This window comes from Aspergillus candidus (assembly GCF_002847045.1).
Source record: "Aspergillus candidus strain CBS 102.13 unplaced genomic scaffold BDW47scaffold_75, whole genome shotgun sequence".
Classification (NCBI taxonomy): Eukaryota; Fungi; Ascomycota; class Eurotiomycetes; order Eurotiales; family Aspergillaceae; genus Aspergillus; species Aspergillus candidus.
The window spans coordinates 1954-20548 of NW_020194080.1; the positions used below are offsets into that span (position 1 = coordinate 1954).

The following is an 18595-nucleotide window of genomic DNA, read 5'->3' on the forward strand; positions in this document are numbered from 1 at the left end:
TTCACTATTCATATTCACTATCTCAATACTAGATGATAATCAAAGGACAGACCCCGGTGTTGATATGTAGACAGTGATCATCTTTCTCTGTGATTACACGTGGGCTTGTCCATCTGAGTTGTTAAGTTATCTATACTAGGTACTAGATTGCATTATCTTGACTTTCTTATCTACAAAGAACAACAATCGCAGCTGACAATATTGCTTGTTATGGATCTCAATATTAGCCATTGCTAGAGGAATAAATTAAGCAAAGGCACCTGGGTATGTATTTACTATCACCAGCTGGGGCTAGCTCTATTAACACAAATTATTTGTATCTTCGACTCCAAGCATAAGCGGTGACTGTACTGATTGTCATCAGTGCTATTGCAATACTCGGGGGACTATGCATCCGGGGCGAAATAACCCCATGTAACTCTGATAGCAATTTATCAAGTGCCCAGAATTGCCTGACAGGCTCATCATCAAGTTCGACAAAATCTAGCTCCTTGTACAAGTCGTAGGCGGAGAGATACGCACCCTGAGTCCAACACTTCTCAATGATCGAGCCAAGCCAAATCTCGTTAGTCCTGGGAAGGCCTTCCCTTGGTGGCCAAACACCACGGGTAGCATCTGGCGGAGCGGATTCCCAAATATCAAATTTGCACTTGTCCCCGACAATCACCTCGTACATCACTGCTCCTAGCTGTTCGATGTCGGTCTGTATCGAATACCCCCCGTCAACCGTCTGCATGCAAGTGCTAAGTGGCAATATGGTCGACTCGGTATAACCACAGAAACTAATTGATAATTCCGAGTCAAGCAGGAAGTTCCGACTAGCAATATCCACCACAAGAATCCTGCGATCATGGATCCGAGCAAGAGCACGAGCCATTGTGCGGAACCACCGGAGCTGAAGAGACTTGGAGGCTTTATTCTGGCCCAGATAACAACGCAGATCCCCATTTTCCATGAGCTGGAGTTGGATAGAGGTTTTGGTGAAACCTAGACAGGGGACCACGCCAGCGCACTGTCCTAGGCGCTGATAGATGGGCTGCTCATGCTGAAGACATTCGATATTCGCTTTCATTTCGTCGTCGCTGCTTGAACTCCACCTGAGGGGTAGTTTGACGGCAAGGTTTCCTTTCCGGACGACTAAGCCAATTCTTCCCATCCCAAAGATTTGCTCCTGTGGAAAGCACCCGATGGGATCAACATGATATGCAGATGTCATTGATTATGTTCGCTGCGAGGTCTTCGGGGTATAGATCCGTCTGGGGGTAGGAAGTGACCTATTTGAGTGTTGCTTATTGGATTTAATAAAAGTGCCTGCCACACATACGGAGTGGGAGAGCATAATACAGACGTGACTGCGACGTGATTTACCCAGAACGCAGGGATCTACCGGAGCAGTCGATAGGTCCACCATCTAACCCTAACCTTAATCGCCGACGGAAAACCGGAAATTCCACCAGTGATCCTGTTGATTCGCCGTTGTTCTTTTTGTCATCTTTGGAGGTGGGATTAGTGTAAATCGGTCGTTTGGGCAATCCCCCGCTTGGCTGGAGTCAAGGGGAGTCGGAGTCGTGTTACAACTGTCAGTCTTACATGTGCACTGTGACCATTCAAGGGAATCCTTGTCGGACTACATTTGGTGCAACCTCCTCAGATTCCGATTCCCCCGAGTATCGAGGGGAGCGGGTTGTGCAGTCAGTATTAGGATTATGGGCTTAGTGTGTCTTCAGATAATATCTAAATATTACAGACCCTGCGGGATCAAACACATGGTCTTCATCTCACGTTAGCTCTAGGTGTATTAAGAAGCAAGAAGCTGATAGTAGTAATAGCAGGATGTAAGGCCCTGCAAGCCACGCAAGGTCCATATGGAATCGTATAGAAAAGCCACGTCAGTTGGACGGGGTTTGGCCAGAGAGAGTTGCCCTAAGTCATGTGCATATCATTGGTAGACATGCAAACTATACCTTGAAGCTGAGGATGAATAGACTAAAAAGGGAAAAAAAAGAGAAACGAAAAAAAGATATAGAGAAACAGAATAACAAGCAATCAAAAAAAAAGTGCTGTATGCCAAACCAGCTGATCAATATTCCACAGCTGCAAGGGGAGTAAGCAGTTGGGAACCAGAGAAGAGAATCAGCCATGATAAAGTGAGTGATAAGCATAATAAGAGGGAAGATTCCCCGCGGTTCACCTGAAAAGGCAGTTGGATCCTGACCCTCCAGGCACCCACCCTCACCGCCCTCCGAATCACTCCCCCCCTTTGGACTCGGAAATCTGTGGCATTTCAGCGATCGGATTAAACCCCGCCAACATCCCCCTCGGACGATTTGATTTCTCGCAACAGACAAGATGAGTTCCACCGCCACCCAGACGGCTCCTCCGCAGATCACGGCGGAGAATGTCGCGACCCTCTTCCCCGACGTCGACACCTCCCTGGCGCGCGAGGTTCTCCCCACGGCGAACGCCAGCAACCCCGCTGAGCGGGAAAGCGCCGACCTCGCGGGGTACGATGAGGAGCAGGTCCGTCTGATGGAGGAGGTGTGCATCGTGCTGGATGAGGATGATAAGCCTATTGGAAGCGCCAGCAAGAAGACATGTAAACGGCCCCTGTTTTGATGTGCTATCGGCGCATAACATACTGCCCAGATTTCCCCCTTTCGGAAATCCGAATAATCGACTGACCATGATTGCTAACCGCCTTCGTTACTATTGATAGGCCACCTGATGACCAACATCGACAAGGGCCTCCTCCACCGCGCCTTTTCGTGCTTCCTTTTCGACAAGAACAAGCGTCTGCTGCTCCAACAGCGCGCCTCCGAGAAGATCACCTTCCCCGACATGTGGACGAATACCTGCTGCTCCCACCCGTTGGGAATCCCCGGGGAGACTGGTTCCGAACTGGATGCAGCCGTGCTGGGCGTGAAGCGGGCCGCGCAGCGCAAGCTGGAGCAGGAGCTGGGGATCAAGCCCGAGCAGGTGCCGATCGAGAAATTCGAGTTCTTCACCCGCATCCACTACAAGGCGCCGAGTGATGGGAAATGGGGCGAGCATGAGAGTAGGTCCCTTCTCTGCCAAGAGGCGCTGCCCCAAATATAGAACCGAGGACTTACACGCTGCAGTCGACTATATCCTGTTCATCGAAGCCGACGTTGACGTCGACGTCAACCCCAACGAGGCCCGAGACACCTGCTACGTTTCGCCTGACGAGCTGAAGGCGATGTTCGAGAAGCCCGACCTGAAGTTCACGCCCTGGTTCAAGCTCATCTGCAATTCGATGCTGTTCGAATGGTGGAGCCACCTGGGAACCGCCTCTCTGGACAAATACAAGGGGGAGACCGGGATCCGTCGGATGTAAAGCGTGACTCACCATGCGGATATCGGGGAGATAATTATGCAAGATTGGGGCACTATAGCGCATTCCTGACCCCAACTAGAGATACCAATGCACAAGCCGGCCAGTATACCATGTTTCTTGAATTTCTTTCAGATAGGCTTCCAATATTAATATATGCTTAACTCGAGCGAATCATTGTCACTGCCAGTCACCAGTCCGTTCAATGTAGAGTAGGATTCCCATGGATGCTGCAAAGTAGGGCAGGAATAGAAAGCTAGAGTTCACAGTCTGCCCATACGCATATGTGGTTAACCCGTATTCGTACTGCTCTTAGCATCAGTAGCCAGGAACAAGATACAGCTCCCTAGGATAACCGCGCCGACCACGGTGAATATAACCTCCGTGACCCACCCACTCTGCACGAGCGCCGCTTTATGGCTATATTTCCTGACCGTCCGAACGTAGTTCACGAATCCGTTCACCAGACACCCTAGACTCAAGACCCAGAAGATGATCCCTAGCGGCAGCGACATGCGACGCTCGAGACTGGTCGAAACGCCGTAGAAATGGAAGGAGATGATGATCGCTATGGACACGACGCCGAGGTACATGGAGAGACGGAGCCAGGAGAGAAAGGTTCGTTCGTTGGCGCAGTGGTCGCGTGCGTCGGAGGTGGAGTTCTCGACGAGGAGGGCGCCGAGGTAGGGACGGGAGAGGAAGATGTGGTGTTTGTGTTGGAGGTGTCTGGTAGTGTCCGGGGAGGTTCGAATTAGCCTTCTGTTAGAGGTGGAGTGTCGTGGGATATACAGTTGTGTGGGCTCGATTGGCTGGTAGGTGCACGACTCACTCGTCCACTATGACTGGCTTTGAATTGGCCATGTTTATGATCGGGTTATATGGGGGTCGGGGGAGGGTTGGCTCCCCCCCTGCTGTACCGTGCTCCATGATGATGGCACGACCTGGTCTGTGGATTGTCTTGGAGGGTAATCGGAGCAATGGATATGCCCATCTACGGTCAGCATATCATGAAGGTGTGCATATCGCTCGCAGCGACCACCATGAAGAGTTGTCAGTTGTGAGCAGTTCCAGCATTGTTCATGTTCGTCTTTCGATCGGGGATCCGATGACATTCCACGTGACGGCCTAGTCCTGATCGGGCATGATGTCATCTGCCAGCAATGAGCAGACATGTGACCCGCATGCCTCTATTGACATGTTGACTGACATATTGCCATGGTTAACGAATTAATCCCAATCTTGTCTTTCTCCCATTGGTCTTTTATACTAACTCTGAACGTCGACTTGTTTGTGCCGCTTCTAAGGATCAGCACCTCCACTACCGGAGCACACCTTATGGGTCATCAAGAACCAAGACATCCAAGCGCCAAATCTGGTTGGCTCAAGCGGGTCGGTCAAGGATGCGGGGCTGTGGACTCGCTGGTGTTCCGTCGATGCTTCTTATGGCTGAGCGATCCGAGAGCAGCGTCGAGGGAAAAAGCAATTGATAAGGGTTTCGTATGACTGATTCGAATCCCAGAGGGAAGACAGGAAACCAGCCGATACGCCCTTCCATGAGCCTGCATTGGTACTAATACCCGAGAGCTAATGTATTGTCGGATCACTTGGTTCTGAGTGGCAGACGAGGTGGATCCGACCATGGAAAGAGCCATAACAACTTTTGGATTGAAAGTCCATTTTTCTTGCCACAAATTCCGCCGTTTTTTCGGTAATGCGATTACACCATCTGTTAGCTCCTCACTTAGCTTCTGCTAGTGACTGAGCTGACTGACTCTTGCTACCACTTCCGCTTCTTGTGACTCTTCCCTCCCGCCACGCCCTTTCTCGTCAGCTCCCTTACGTCCCGCCTGAAGACTCTTCGCTTCGTGTTCAGCTGGCTGTGTTGGAGACCCATTCGTTGTTCCTTTCAGTGAGGATGTGGGCAGGGTTTAGCGCATAAGCTTCTTATCCCCGTGTAATTTACTAGATCTCCGCACCTCGCACCCTCCACTTCCGCATCTCGTCATGGTCCGCGATGGGAACGGCCGCCGCGCGCTCAGCCCGACCGGGGAGCACGGCATACACGGTCGCGGCATATCGAGTTCGCCTCTCGTGGAAGCTGCAATCGCTCGCGATCTAGAGAGCTACGCAGACGATGAAGGCTCCCTTCTTACTTCCGACGACGAAGCGTCCGAGACCTCGACCATTCGTGCCATGGGCAGTCAACCGGGAACGAACCCACACTCTCTGGCTGGCTCCTACCAACGCCCGAGCTTCTTCACGACCGTCTCGCATTCGACCGTTGTCCCGCACCACCGGGATCTAGAAAACCGATTGACACGAAGAGAGCGTAAACAAGCCATTGAGGATGAGAGAAACCTCTTGAGTGATAATCGTGTTTTGAAACAGGATAAATGGCGGCGCAGGACGTCTGGTGCGCAGGCTCCCGGGGAGACTACGTCTTTGCTAGGAGGTGGGAGACGCCAGTCGGAGTATGAAGTTGCAGACCCGGAGGAGATCGATCGCAAGTGGGAGGAGGCAGTGATTGCCGGGTTGATTCAGACGACGTGGAAGCGCGAAGCGCTCGTCATTGGTAGAAATGCCGCGCCGCTGGTCCTTACGTTTCTGCTGCAGTATTCTTTGACCGTGGCTAGCATCTTCACGCTGGGTCATCTCGGGAAAGCGGAATTGGGGGCTGTCAGTCTGGCAAGTATGACTGCGAATATCACCGGCTATGCAGGTATGTGTACAGAGTGTGGCCCAGATCAATACCCCACGGCGATACTAACATGCACGGTTAGTCTACCAAGGCTTGGCGACCAGTCTAGACACCCTGTGTGCACAAGCGTATGGGTCTGGGCGAAGGAAGCTTGTGGGCCTGCAAATGCAAAAAATGGTTTATTTTCTCTGGGTTATCACCATCCCAATCGGCGTCTTGTGGTACTTCGCCGACAGGGTCCTTCTCATGATCGTGCCGGAGAAAGAGGTTGCCGTTCTTGCGGGGCTGTACCTCAAAGTCGTCATCTTCGGTGCGCCGGGATATGCTTGCTTCGAGAGTGGGAAGCGTTACGTCCAGGCGCAGGGCCTCTTTTCGGCCTCTCTCTACGTCCTTCTCATTTGTGCGCCGCTCAATGCGTTTATGAATTGGTTGTTTGTTTGGGTATGTTGTGTTCCGGCTTTTTTTTTACTATAATTTTCTGACCAGGTCTCTTTCGCAGCAATTTGGCTGGGGTTTTGTCGGTGCTCCGATCGCGGTTGCCATCACCGAAAACATCATGCCGATGCTTCTATTCCTCTATGTGTACTTCATCGATGGGGCAGAGTGTTGGAACGGTGTGACGACCAGGGCGCTGCGGAACTGGGGCCCGATGATCCGGCTTGCGCTACCTGGGTTGGTAATGGTAGAGGCCGAATGCTTGGCTTTCGAAGTCCTGACTCTAGGCTCGTCCTACCTCGGCACGACTCATCTCGCTGCGCAGTCGATCCTGTCTACGATTTCAAGCATCACTTTTCAAATCCCATTCCCCCTTTCGATCTCCGGCAGCACGCGCGTCGCCAATCTAATCGGAGCGACGCTCGTCGGGGCCGCCAAAACATCCGCCAAGGTGACCATGGGCGGCGCAGTGATCGTCGGCCTGCTGAATATGCTACTCCTCTCCTGCCTCCGCAACTACATCCCAAGGCTCTTTACCTCCGAGGAAGAAGTCATCGTCCTCGTTGCTCAGACCCTGCCACTGTGCGCAGCATTCCAGCTCTTCGATGCCCTCGCGACGAACTGCAACGGTATCCTGCGAGGCATCGGACGCCAAGAGATAGGGGGGTACGTCCAGCTGTTCTGCTACTACGTGATCGCGATGCCTATCAGTTTCGGGACTACGTTCGCGCTCGGATGGGACCTGTTCGGTCTGTGGTCCGGTGTCGCGATTGCCCTCTTCCTCGTGTCTGTTATCGAGGCCGTGTTCCTTCAGCGCACAGACTGGGAGCGGTCGGTCGAGGACGCACTTCACCGGAATGCAATGTCATAATGGTGGATCCTCCCGCCTACTCGCTGGTGTGGGGTTGATTTCTAGAGCTTAAAAGTTTGAAAATGTTCTTCAATATAGCGGTGCTTTTGTAATGTGACCACGATGTTACATGTCTGTTTTGAATCAGTGGCTGGATAGAGTTCTACATAGAAGTCGAAATGATATCCCGTCTTTTTTTAAGACCACGCACATATACAGCTTATCAAACTCAACCGAGGATCAGTCATACGAGCATGTAGATACTAAATTTGGTAATAATCATTATCATATGGATATGCTCTAATCACAAGCGCATAAAAACGAGCTATATCCTTTTCACCCACCCTGATGCACACACACACACTCTCTCTCTCCCACTAAAAAGAAAACAAAATCATCGACAAAAAGCGATATCCTACAATTGAAGAATAGCCCACGTCTGCTCATCAACCGTCGAGAAGATCACACCCGTACCAAGCAACTCCTCGCCAGCCCTTGCCACATCCGCCGGAGGAAGGCCCAGCTTGGACGCAATCAACTGACAATGTAAACCCTCGTTGCTCTGCGGCTCCGTCCGCAGCAGCGAGTAGACCTTCCGCGCAACAGGACTCATAGCCGGAAGCGATCGATCCGCACTGTAATCATCCGCGCCGCCCATCGACGCATCGCCGACCGCGCCCGCAATCCCTCCAGCCCCGGCAGCAGCACCGGCGGCACCGCCCGGCGGGCCACGGGTGAAAAACAGATGCACGGCCGTAGCCTCGAGCAAATGACAGTGCAGCTCGTTGATATTCTTAACAGGACGCACACAGTGCGCGCCCACAAAGCGCTTGTTACCGAACGTCTTGAGCTTGCCAAAGACCTTGGCATAGCCATTGAGCTCGATCTGGTCCTTGCCCGGCACGCCGGGGCCCTTTCCGTCGTCGGTGTCCATTGTGTCGGCGGTAGCGGAGTCGACCCACTGCTTTGCTTCGATCTCGCCTGTGCCGTCGTCGATCTTGTACGTTACGTTTGTGGTCTGCGAGCTGATGTTGCGGACTTGGCCGATGAAGACGATGCTGGAGGTGTCGGCGCCGTCGATTTGGAAGGATGCTTCGGGGAAGGGCTGCGAGGCGTCGAGGATTTGCTTGACTGTGACGGGGCGGAGGGTGTTGTTGTTCATTTCGCCCTGTTGTCATGGTTAGCCTGGATATTCTGGGGTTTGTTGGGCTGGGGAGTGATGGCTTACCTTTCCTCCTGCTGGGCTGGCGCTCATCTCTCCTGGCATGAAACCGCCGCCTCCTCCTCCTCCTCCTCCGAACGAGGAACCGCCATAGCCACTGTTATATCCACCGTCTGGGGTGATATTAGCAAATCCGTAGGATGAACGGTGCAATGCGGGGTGTGATATCCAGGGAGGATGAGCTTACCCATTTTGACTGCTAGGGTGCTAAGTATCAAGTAGAGCTCAAGAGATTGAAGATTACCAGGTGGAAGCAATCAGCTCAGTCATTTTACCGCTTCGGGACGTGTTTGAGGCAAAGACGCGTCGCGGGGGTCGATGTTTGCCTGGTTTGTCTGCCTGACGGAGCAACTTTGATCCCTCACCGCCCGGGAATTTTTCTCTGCCGACAAGAAAAAAATATCGATAATGATAAGTAGTCTCCGCTGAACAGACAACATCAGACGGTCAACGCAACCAGACCGTCATTATGCCTCGTCGCGCTGCTTCTCCGACAGCGTCGGAGAATGAATTCGATATTACCGGCGCGCTTTTCCAGCATGACAGTGATTCCGACAGCGGTGTCAAGGCACCCAGGAAGGTAGCGAGAGCTCCTCTTCCGTCGCAGACGCTGGATTTCCTCAGCGCTGCAAACGACATAGCGGACCCCGACGATGATGAAGCTTTTATTGCTGAGAAGCAGGCGTCGGCAAACCGAAAGGGAGCCAATCTCAAGGGAAGAACGGTCAAGAAGGGTGGTGGATTCCAGGCGATGGGCTTGAACGCGCACCTCCTCAAAGCGATCACCCGGAAAGGATTCTCGGTCCCGACGCCCATTCAGCGCAAGACGATCCCCGTGATTATGGATGACCAGGATGTGGTTGGCATGGCGCGGACGGGATCCGGAAAGACGGCTGCCTTTGTGATCCCCATGATCCAGAAGCTGAGGAGCCACAGCAGCACTGTCGGTGCGCGCGGTCTGATCATGTCGCCATCGCGAGAACTAGCGCTACAGACGCTCAAAGTCGTCAAGGAGTTGGGTAAAGGCACGGACTTGAAGTCCGTTCTCCTGGTTGGTGGTGACAGTCTCGAGGAACAGTTCGGCATGATGGCCAGCAACCCGGACATTGTCATCGCTACGCCCGGTCGATTCCTGCACTTGAAGGTGGAGATGGGTCTGGATTTGTCCAGCATTCGCTATGTCGTGTTCGACGAGGCTGATCGACTTTTCGAAATGGGTTTCGCCGAGCAGCTGACGGAGATTTTGCACGGCCTTCCGTCCCATCGACAGACTCTGCTGTTCTCCGCTACGCTGCCGAAATCGCTCGTCGAATTCGCCCGCGCTGGTTTACAAGATCCGACACTCATTCGACTGGACACCGAGAGCAAGATCTCGCCCGACCTCGAGAACGCCTTCTTCGCCGTCAAATCGGCCGACAAAGAAGGAGCGCTTCTGTATATTCTCCACGAAGTGATCAAAATGCCCACGGGCCCCACCGAGGCCGCGGAGAGGAAGAAGGAGATGTACAACGAGCCCAGGAACTTCAAAAAGCGCAAGAGGAATGAGATGGACAAGTCCGTGAATACGAAGGAGTCGCCGACCAAATTCTCGACGATCGTTTTCTGCGCTACGAAACATCATGTCGACTATCTGTACGCCCTACTCTGCGAAGCCGGGTTCGCAACATCCTACGCCTACGGCTCTCTGGATCAGACGGCGCGCAAGTTCCAAGTCCAGAATTTCCGAATGGGCATCTCGAATATCTTGGTGGTCACGGACGTCGCAGCCCGCGGTATCGATATTCCCATTCTCGCCAACGTCATCAACTACGATTTCCCGTCGCAGCCCAAAATTTTCATCCATCGTGTCGGTCGAACGGCGCGAGCGGGCCAGAAGGGCTGGAGTTACAGTCTGATCCGGGACGCCGACGCACCGTATCTCCTAGATCTACAGCTGTTCCTCGGACGCAGGCTGGTCCTCGGCCGCGAGCACGGCAACAACGTCAACTTTGCCGAAGACGTCGTCGTTGGCGGCATGCCAAGAGACTCGCTGGCTCAGAACTGCGAGTGGGTGACCAAGGTTCTAGACGAAGACGGCGACATTGCGCTACAGCGCACGGTCGCCACAAAAGGTGAGAAGCTGTACATGCGCACGCGCAACGCGGCCTCGCTGGAAAGTGCGAAGCGCGCCAAGCAGATCGTGTCCTCGGACGACTTTACGAGCGTGCATCCCCTCTTCAACGACGAGTCGAGCCACATGGAGGTAGAGCGGGAGAAGATGCTCGCCGTGATCGGCGGCTTCCGGCCGCAGGAGACAGTCTTCGAGGTGAACAACCGACGCAGCGGCAAGAATGCCAGCGACGAGGCCACCGATACGATCAAGCGTGTGCGCAACACGCTCGACGCGAAGAAGCAAAAAGCCCAGGCGAAGAACAACAAGCCCTCGGAGTTCCTCGAGGACGGCAGCCACGTGGGTACGGGCACCGGCAAAGATGACGCGGCCGGCGAGCTCTCGGACGAAAAGGATGACGACGACGCGGCCGGCGATGCAGCCGACGACATGTCGCTTGCCTCGGAGACCGACCTGGAGGTCACGTTCGGGTCCTACAACCAGAACAAGAAATCCAAGCAAGACTCGGCGGCTGCCTTCCAGAACCCGGAGTATTTCATGTCGTACAAGCCCAGCAACAACGACCTGGCGGAGGACAAGGGCTACGGTGTACACTCGGGCGCGAACGTTAACTTCACACAGGCGTCGCGCGGCGCGACGATGGATCTGCAGGGCGACGAAGGCGGGCGCGGATTCGCCGAGCCGCGCACGATGAAGCGCTGGGACAAGCGACACAAGAAGTACGTGTCGCGGGAGAACGACGAGGACGGATCCAAGGGCGCACGACTGGTGCGCGGCGAGAGCGGCGTGAAGATCGCGGCCAGTTTCCGCAGCGGGCGGTTTGACCGGTGGAGGCACGGGAAGCGCATCGGCCGTCTGCCTCGCGTCGGTGAGGCGGAGGCGCCGGGGCTTGCGGCGAACTTCAACAACAACTCGATGGGCGGACGGCGGTTCCGGCACCAGAAGGATCAGGCGCCCAAGAAGGCGGATCCGCTGCGCGAGGACTTCCACAAGATGAAGAAGAGGGGCGAGGCGGCCAAGGAGCGACAGCTGGGCAAGGCTGGCGGTGCGGCTGCGGGTGGGAAGAGCGAACTGAAGGGGACCGATGATATTCGATTAGCGCGGAAGATGCAGCAGCAGCGGAGGGATAAAAATGCCCGGCCCTCGAGAAAGAGGTGATTGAAGCAAACAGTTGTGGATATTAATGATACCTTGACTTTGTACAGTAATGCTTCTCCAAAGTCTCATCTAATACTATCAACTATCAACCACATCCATACATAACATAGTCTATACAGACCATCAAAACTCCCTCCAAACCACCACTCAGCCGCTTGAGGGCCAGTCACAAGACAACACCAGAAAAGAAGCGCAAAGTAAACAAAGTAGATGAAATAAAAGCCGCGCAACTCAGCCCAACACCCAAGATTCTCCCCGTCATCAGAGTGTCCCTAATTGGCCGCGAGCAGGTCCATCGGAGTCAATAAAAGACATGTCACATCCCCATCACATCAACCACAGCCACAGAGGATGTTTGGTTCTTATTTCCTTTTTATTTCTTCTTTATTTCTCTACGATCATGATTATGCAACGAAAATTATATTATAATATATTATCTTTCTTGACTAGGTTAGTCTGGTCAGTTATGGATAGGATCGCAGCGTATAGTACCAAGCGCATCTTATCGGTATGTGTAAGTTTTCAAGTATAGTGCATGCACATACATATGCATACATTAGGGTAAATCCTCAACGACCTACGCGCAGAATAGTAAATGCAAGTGCATAAACACTACTAACCGAGAGTAGTCCGATGCGAGATGGACATACTCCATATATCGGTGCATTTTCTATGTCTTGTCCAGGTGTGTTGGTTTCTTCGGGTTTGACCGACATCCTATTCGAGTAAGTATATATTTATTTACCTTCCGGCTGGAGGGAGGGAGTTTGTTGTTGAGATTTGATAGAAGTCTATCTACATACGTCAGCTGCGTCTGCGGCGTTCTATTACATGGTTTTGCTATGATGGACTTGGGACCAGAGCCTTGCAATGACCACACCAGAATTTTTATTCCTTTTTTTCCCTCCCTGCGAATAGACTTTAATAATGATAGAGAATACGATCTCAAGTATATAACTCGTACCCAGGTAAAAATCATAAATATCTAGTCTCATCTCCCCATTTCATACCAGAGCAAAAGCAAACCACAGACAACCAAGGCATGGCGAAATCACCCAACAGGATTGAGTTGCATGAACCCTCTTCCTTTTTCTTTTTCTTTTTCTTTTTCTTTCATCTTCAGACCCAATCAATCCATTCAACAGGACAAAAGGAGGAAGAAGGAAAAAGAGCAGAGCAGGGAAAATGTTTGCCTTGTTGGCGTCATGCAATGCATGCACAGGCAGGCAGACAGGGTGGATTCGAATTAGCCCAATCCAATCATCCACTCAGTCAAAAGACTCAAGCTTGTTGATAGTATGGAATAGTCATCGGAACCACTGGATTGCTTGCTATACGAGGAATTGGTTGGTAGGGTTGGTCTAATATTGCTACTACTGGGACTCCGTACTTATTGACTGGTTCGAGGGGCAGTGTCGAGAGAGAAGTCAGATGGGTCCACTTTGGGAGGGAATTCTCCAGGGTATGGATGAGATAGGCAATGGACGATGCAGGTGATAATGAATAATGGAAATTTCATAGAAACATGAATGAATAGTGAGAAAGTGAGATCATGGAATAGTCTCGAAGGGGATTCATCGTCCTGTCCGATTTTCTGCCTGGTATAGATATCTATTCGCGAGAAATGGGCCATAAATAGCACTCAACCTACTGTGTATAACAGATAGAAGTGATCACAGCAAAGATAGACTCAAACAAGAATAGAACAATCCATCTCACCGACATTTTGTCCGAGATGATCTCCCAATTCGGAAAACTCGCCTTCTCCCCATCTGTCACTATCCCCGTGACCGGTCACGTACACATACACACACACATAGACCCATCTGTCGAATAATTCCTCCCACCGACTGACGGACACGGTCTGACCCATCTCTCTGGTACTCGGGATCCAGCCATGTGGAGCACCGAGGAGAGGTTTCCGAGGACCGACCGCCGCGGTCACTAGTCCGGGCCTATTCCTCGACAGACAGGGTAAATCCCTGCTTGGTTATTTTTTTCCCTGCTGGCCAATCTGGCAATAAATGATGCTAGTTGTTAATAATTCACGGCGCTATAGCCAGCATGTTCTGCCGATCTGGACATCCACTATCGAAGAATCGCAGTTTGGGTACTTGGCATGGATTTCCTACTACGGAGCAACTGGATATTTATTGACTGCAGGTGGGAGCTGCTGATGCAGGGAGAGTCACGAGGAGTGTGGCGCAATCTGCGTGACTTGGTGGATGGTGATTTTCTGGTGTACCGGTGTGGTCTCCACAGTGTGAACGCAGGCAAAGACACAAGAGAGGAAGAGAGAATGGTACCTTCCAGTCTAGCAGATCACAGAAATGCGCTGGCGAGCTGCTCAGCTGGCAGACAGAGTATACCATCCCTTACTTGAGCCGACATCGACTTCAGCCACAGTACTTTCACTCCGGGTATACGTGCATTCCACCTGGCAAGGACGCGACGACGGCGCATACGAAGCGAGGCCCAGCCACAGCCACAGGAGACAACAAAGACTACAAAGAAACCAGCTCCAAAGTCAAAGCCACGGCGCGCATTGCACGGCAAGTGGAGGAACACGGAAAGAAGCCTGGATTGGCTCACAATTGTTGAAATCCCCGGTGGTCATGCGAGATCGCATCGCCGTTGGGCGCAATATCGCCCGCTTTGACTGGTGATTTTCCTGGTATCGGTCTGCGGATTGCGTTGCCATTTCTGTGTTGCATGTACGGAATATGTGTGCCTACTTATCTGTTTGGATGGATTGTGGCTCAGCTGCAATGGGGAGCACACCATCAGGACAAGCTAGGCCAGAAACTGATGTACTATTTCTCTTCATTAGGGAATCCCAGGCAGCCTGACCGGAGAGTGCGAGGCTCCGTGAGTGACTGAATGATGCACGAGAACTATTAGCTTTGCTGGAACGCATTGACACTTCGATAAGTGATACTCTCTTCTACCTGTCTATCTACCTAATGGGGTGGTGGTACCGGAAAATTCAACAGACCAGACTCCGCAGGGAAAGACACAAAGGCGAAAGGCAAGAAAGAAGTACAACATTGTCCCGTGAAAGGAAAGAAAGAGGATATACCCGACAGCCACATGTATGGCAAAGCAATAGCAACAGCTTTTCACCCGCGAGCACAAACAACGGATATTCTTCCAACGGAAACAATGCAAGAATCATCCCCTTTCCCGTCCGGAGGATTATCTATCCCCGTGTAGCCTCCACGCCCTTTCTACCTTACCATTCGCTACTATCTGCCTGGGGCGAAAAAAGGCAGATAAAGCCGCGAAAATCAACGGACGTATTACAGCGATGGGACCGCCCCCCTCTGTCTCCCTAAACTGAAAAAAGCCATGGCCAGGCCAGGCACGGCGATTTTCCAACCCTTGGATTCCTCCCGCGTTTTTGTTCCGGGGGCTGGGGTGAGGCGTGTCAGGTGGATCTGTATTGACAAGGTATTTTGAAAAGAGAAATTAAAAATTTATATATATATAAGATAAAGTAAGGGAAAATAAAACAGAGAATAAAATAGTTCAATTGGGTTGAATTGTTTGGGGGAAAAGAGTGACAAATACCGACGCCGATCCTTACCTGGGTCAGGGCTGCGTGTTCCCCAATTGGGATGGGATGAGACGGGGTTCAAGAGTGGTTGAGGAGGAAGAGGGGAAAGGAGGGGGATGGCGATCATCCGTGGATTTTCAATCCTGTACAAAGGATTCAGTAGATTTTGGGGGGGGAAGCCCCATCGAATGACTGCCAAAAGGCCACGGACTGCATGGTTGACTCCGTTCTTGGATAGCTTAGATATCCTATTACGGGAAGGTCGGATACAAGACTGGCTCCTACTTACCCCCTAGTAATGTCACTAAGAACTAGTCGTTCTTTAGGAGGATTGTCCCGGCCGTGTGACAACGATGTAGATCAGTAAGATCAATTAGGGGAGGGTATATAACGTGGTAGACCGATGTACAGTATGTGGTATGTACGATGGGTGGATTGGGATCTTGATAGAGGTATGATGTCCGATGTTCATGTCCAATGTCGATAGATCACCCCGATACAGGAGCTGAAATGGATTTCCAGCTCATGATAGGATTAAGTGAAGGTGTTATTCGAGAGAAAACCCGTCGAACTGGGTGACACGACCATTCCACCATATGGCCTTGCAGGGGGTGGAGGTCATCGAATCGATCTTGGGGACGTGAGGTATCAATCTGCAGTACATTGTTTTTTTCCCTTTCAATTATTTTCAGCATGCCCATTATTTAATCCTTAATGATCATTTATCTTATCCTTTTTCATTCCGTCATTGTCTAAAACCAACCTCTGATACAGCGTATTCCCAACAAAGTTAGGGCTAAACCGGTGGTTCGAACTATTGAGCGCGACCAACCCAACTAACCGGTAGATCGTGCTGGCCATGGGGAAACTAACCTTCACACCTTCCCGCCTCCGTCCTGCATGAACGCTTACCAGGAGGGGAATCTCCTAATTAGACTCTGTAGATTTGATTTGATCCTTTGTGGTCATGATCATAATCATGATCCCCCCCTTGCCGTCAACTCCCCGCGTGCTGCGCCGGCTCAAGGTTCCACAGAATCGGCTTCCTTCGGGGTCTTCCCTCATTTTCCAAGTGTCTTAAACAACTGAGTCTATGGTGAAAATAATTATAATAATTGTGATTGTGATTCTCAACCTAAATGCCACCATCCACTTAGCACTCCCCTTGGCAAAGTAAGAACTAACCACCCCCCGGCAAGACAGCCGTCAAATCCGGCCCCTAAGACTAGAGTCAAAAATCCCCGAAGTGGCACCGCCAAGGGTCGAGTCCCATGGGAGGAGTGGACTGACCATCATACATGCATGCAGACCACTCGAACAGACCAAGGACTAAATCAGCGTAGACTAAAACAGCGTGGCAGGGGGATCATGCGATGATCATTCAATCAGGTAGTTACCACACTTACCAGACAATCATCTGGAAGATGTTAATTATTACTAGAATAATTTGTAAAATGATTAATGATCAAAATAAATGAATAATCATGATAGCCCAGTAAATAATCATAAGAGAAGTAATAAATAAACAATGGGAATGAATGAACCGTTGTCAGCCAAGCAATTATCTCGAGTTTGATCAGAGGGATCTTCATGACATGCCCTGTGCTGGGCGATCCCTTATCAAGAGACTAGGACTGGGAACTCTACTCCGTACTCCGTAGTGTAATTGATACCTACCTAGTCTACCTAATAGGGTGCTCATGATGTAAGAAATGCTCCTAACTGTCTATCCACAACTCAGGTGACCACTTGCTCTAATTTCCTGGTTTAAAGTAGTCACAAAGAAGTTATTAGTTTCAAGGTGGTAGGAGTATCCACCAGACAGATCCATGGTGGATGATTGATTGATTGATTGATTGATTGCAGCTGCAGCCACATCGGTGAATAATTGAAAGATAGATGAAATAAACCAGATCCAGTAGACTAAATGAAGAAGAAAGGTTTCTCCCAGCACCAGTCCAACCCCCAGCTATTCGGGTGCATATCCATCTGTGGGATTCTGTAGGATGTCCAGATCATGAGGGGGGTGGAGTGCTGGCATGACCAGTGAGGTGACCTCCTCTGTAGTAGGTGCTTTGGTGCTAGGTAAAGGTACAGGCTAGATGAGTATGACGATCATTAACGGTCGAAATCAATAGATCTCAGGCTAACGAGACGCCAAAGCTGCCTGACTGCATGTGCATACCCCTTTTTTCCTCCCTCAGGAAAATAAGAAGGGATGTCATATTCGATAGTATTCTGAAATAAATGAATAGCACAGCACCGATATAGATTTTTATTACGAGAATAAAATAGACAATAAACAAATAAACAAGGCAGGGGGAAAACATGGAAAATAGGAGATCAATCCCGGCCACCTTCAGGTGTTCGTACATTATACGACTCCGAGTGGGCCAAGGCTACGACGGAGAATTCATTCACCAATTGCTTGGACTCCTATCTGGGTGCTCCTACCAGTCTGTTTCAGCATTGTCGACGACTATCATACTTAAGTACTAGCCTGTCAAGAAACTAGAAAGGGTGCTGGAGTCCCTACATGATACTAGTCCGAGGGGTAGTCTTAGTGGCTAGCCCTAATTTAGACTAATCCGGGAAAAAAAAAAAGAAAAGAAAAAGAAAGAAAAATGTGGACATGATCCGGGAGTCGCGACTAGTCCAGAACGACGGCGTCCACGTTAAATCCAGATCCCCGAAAGCATTGATAGTAAAAAACATGGCCAGGAGAAAGTAGGGAGAAGAAGATCATTATGTCCGATCACATCAGCCAATTCCCCGGGCTTTTCCGGCCGTGCGTTGTGACAGGTTGATACCACAATACAATCTACAATATATCGTTATCGTACAGTAATACAGTAGACAGGAGAAAAACTAGATAATAGATGATATTGAATAGGATAAATCCCGTCAATGATTCAATTCCCTCGTCAAGAGACATTTCACGTCAATCTATGAACCCTTGACTTAGAATACACACGACAAGACTATAAACTAGTTGAACGGTCCATCCAGGTCAACCCAAGAGTTCAAGACCCCAAGCAAGACCCCTAAAAAAGGATCTCCTCATGCGGTAGTGCATGTCAAACTGATGGCTCCACCCTATGAAAAGGTCGCCGCCCCATCCCTGTCAACAGCACTATTGCCAATGGATGCTGCGGTCGCGTCGATCCTCACCTTGCTTCTCATTATTATTATTATTATTATTATTACACTTCTT

The 18595-nt window shown here is 50.9% G+C and overlaps 6 protein-coding genes across 6 annotated transcripts; 3 read left to right on the forward strand and 3 right to left on the reverse strand.

Annotated features, from left to right (window-relative positions):
* Positions 1-300: 300 nt before the first annotated feature.
* Positions 301-1288, reverse strand: BDW47DRAFT_134700 (serine/threonine protein kinase; the record flags this gene model as incomplete). The annotated part of the gene is made up of 2 exons (XM_024818146.1): positions 458-1288; positions 301-345 (listed from the first exon to the last, which is right to left on the reverse strand). The coding sequence occupies exons 1-2, from the start codon at positions 1214-1216 to the stop codon at positions 301-303; spliced, it is 804 nt and encodes a 267-aa protein (XP_024667903.1). The 5' UTR covers positions 1217-1288.
* Positions 1289-2208: 920 nt separating this feature from the next.
* Positions 2209-3481, forward strand: idi1 (isopentenyl-diphosphate delta-isomerase IDI1). Its single transcript, XM_024814333.1, has 3 exons — positions 2209-2596; positions 2717-3055; positions 3120-3481. Exons 1-3 carry the CDS (start codon positions 2350-2352, stop codon positions 3353-3355), a joined length of 822 nt encoding a protein of 273 aa, XP_024667904.1. The 5' UTR covers positions 2209-2349; the 3' UTR covers positions 3356-3481.
* Positions 3482-3530: 49 nt separating this feature from the next.
* On the reverse strand, positions 3531-4478 carry BDW47DRAFT_85646 (DUF202 domain-containing protein). Its single transcript, XM_024820055.1, has 2 exons — positions 4182-4478; positions 3531-4078 (listed from the first exon to the last, which is right to left on the reverse strand). Exons 1-2 carry the CDS (start codon positions 4277-4279, stop codon positions 3643-3645), a joined length of 534 nt encoding a protein of 177 aa, XP_024667905.1. The 5' UTR covers positions 4280-4478; the 3' UTR covers positions 3531-3642.
* A 702-nt stretch (positions 4479-5180) lies between these two features.
* Positions 5181-7377, forward strand: BDW47DRAFT_85652 (MATE family efflux transporter). The gene is made up of 3 exons (XM_024820056.1): positions 5181-6071; positions 6133-6491; positions 6550-7377. Exons 1-3 carry the CDS (start codon positions 5357-5359, stop codon positions 7354-7356), a joined length of 1881 nt encoding a protein of 626 aa, XP_024667906.1. The 5' UTR covers positions 5181-5356; the 3' UTR covers positions 7357-7377.
* A 248-nt stretch (positions 7378-7625) lies between these two features.
* Positions 7626-8815, reverse strand: BDW47DRAFT_113152 (putative replication factor-a protein). Its single transcript, XM_024814334.1, has 3 exons — positions 8745-8815; positions 8564-8670; positions 7626-8503 (listed from the first exon to the last, which is right to left on the reverse strand). The coding sequence occupies exons 1-3, from the start codon at positions 8746-8748 to the stop codon at positions 7751-7753; spliced, it is 864 nt and encodes a 287-aa protein (XP_024667907.1). The 5' UTR covers positions 8749-8815; the 3' UTR covers positions 7626-7750.
* A 193-nt stretch (positions 8816-9008) lies between these two features.
* Positions 9009-11841, forward strand: BDW47DRAFT_113154 (ATP-dependent RNA helicase DBP10). The gene has a single exon (XM_024814335.1). The coding sequence runs from the start codon at positions 9027-9029 to the stop codon at positions 11823-11825; it is 2799 nt and encodes a 932-aa protein (XP_024667908.1). The 5' UTR covers positions 9009-9026; the 3' UTR covers positions 11826-11841.
* The last annotated feature ends 6754 nt before the right edge of the window (positions 11842-18595 follow it).

What these genes read in the sequence shown, in the direction of transcription:
- idi1 (XM_024814333.1), top strand. Translation starts at nt 2,350, where the DNA reads ATGAGTTCCACCGCCACCCAGACGGCTCCTCCGCAGATCACGGCGGAG. An exon ending in AAGCGCCAGCAAGAAGACAT is followed by an intron (nt 2,597 to 2,716) that starts GTAAACGGCCCC and finishes TACTATTGATAG; the next exon opens with GCCACCTGATGACCAACATC. An exon ending in GAAATGGGGCGAGCATGAGA is followed by an intron (nt 3,056 to 3,119) that starts GTAGGTCCCTTC and finishes TACACGCTGCAG; the next exon opens with TCGACTATATCCTGTTCATC.
- BDW47DRAFT_85646 (XM_024820055.1), bottom strand. Translation starts at nt 4,279, where the DNA reads ATGGAGCACGGTACAGCAGGGGGGGAGCCAACCCTCCCCCGACCCCCA. An exon ending in AAGCCAGTCATAGTGGACGA is followed by an intron (nt 4,079 to 4,181) that starts GTGAGTCGTGCA and finishes GGACACTACCAG; the next exon opens with ACACCTCCAACACAAACACC.
- BDW47DRAFT_85652 (XM_024820056.1), top strand. Translation starts at nt 5,357, where the DNA reads ATGGTCCGCGATGGGAACGGCCGCCGCGCGCTCAGCCCGACCGGGGAG. An exon ending in GAATATCACCGGCTATGCAG is followed by an intron (nt 6,072 to 6,132) that starts GTATGTGTACAG and finishes ATGCACGGTTAG; the next exon opens with TCTACCAAGGCTTGGCGACC. An exon ending in TGAATTGGTTGTTTGTTTGG is followed by an intron (nt 6,492 to 6,549) that starts GTATGTTGTGTT and finishes TCTCTTTCGCAG; the next exon opens with CAATTTGGCTGGGGTTTTGT.
- BDW47DRAFT_113152 (XM_024814334.1), bottom strand. An exon ending in CCAGCCCAGCAGGAGGAAAG is followed by an intron (nt 8,504 to 8,563) that starts GTAAGCCATCAC and finishes CCATGACAACAG; the next exon opens with GGCGAAATGAACAACAACAC.
- BDW47DRAFT_113154 (XM_024814335.1), top strand. Translation starts at nt 9,027, where the DNA reads ATGCCTCGTCGCGCTGCTTCTCCGACAGCGTCGGAGAATGAATTCGAT.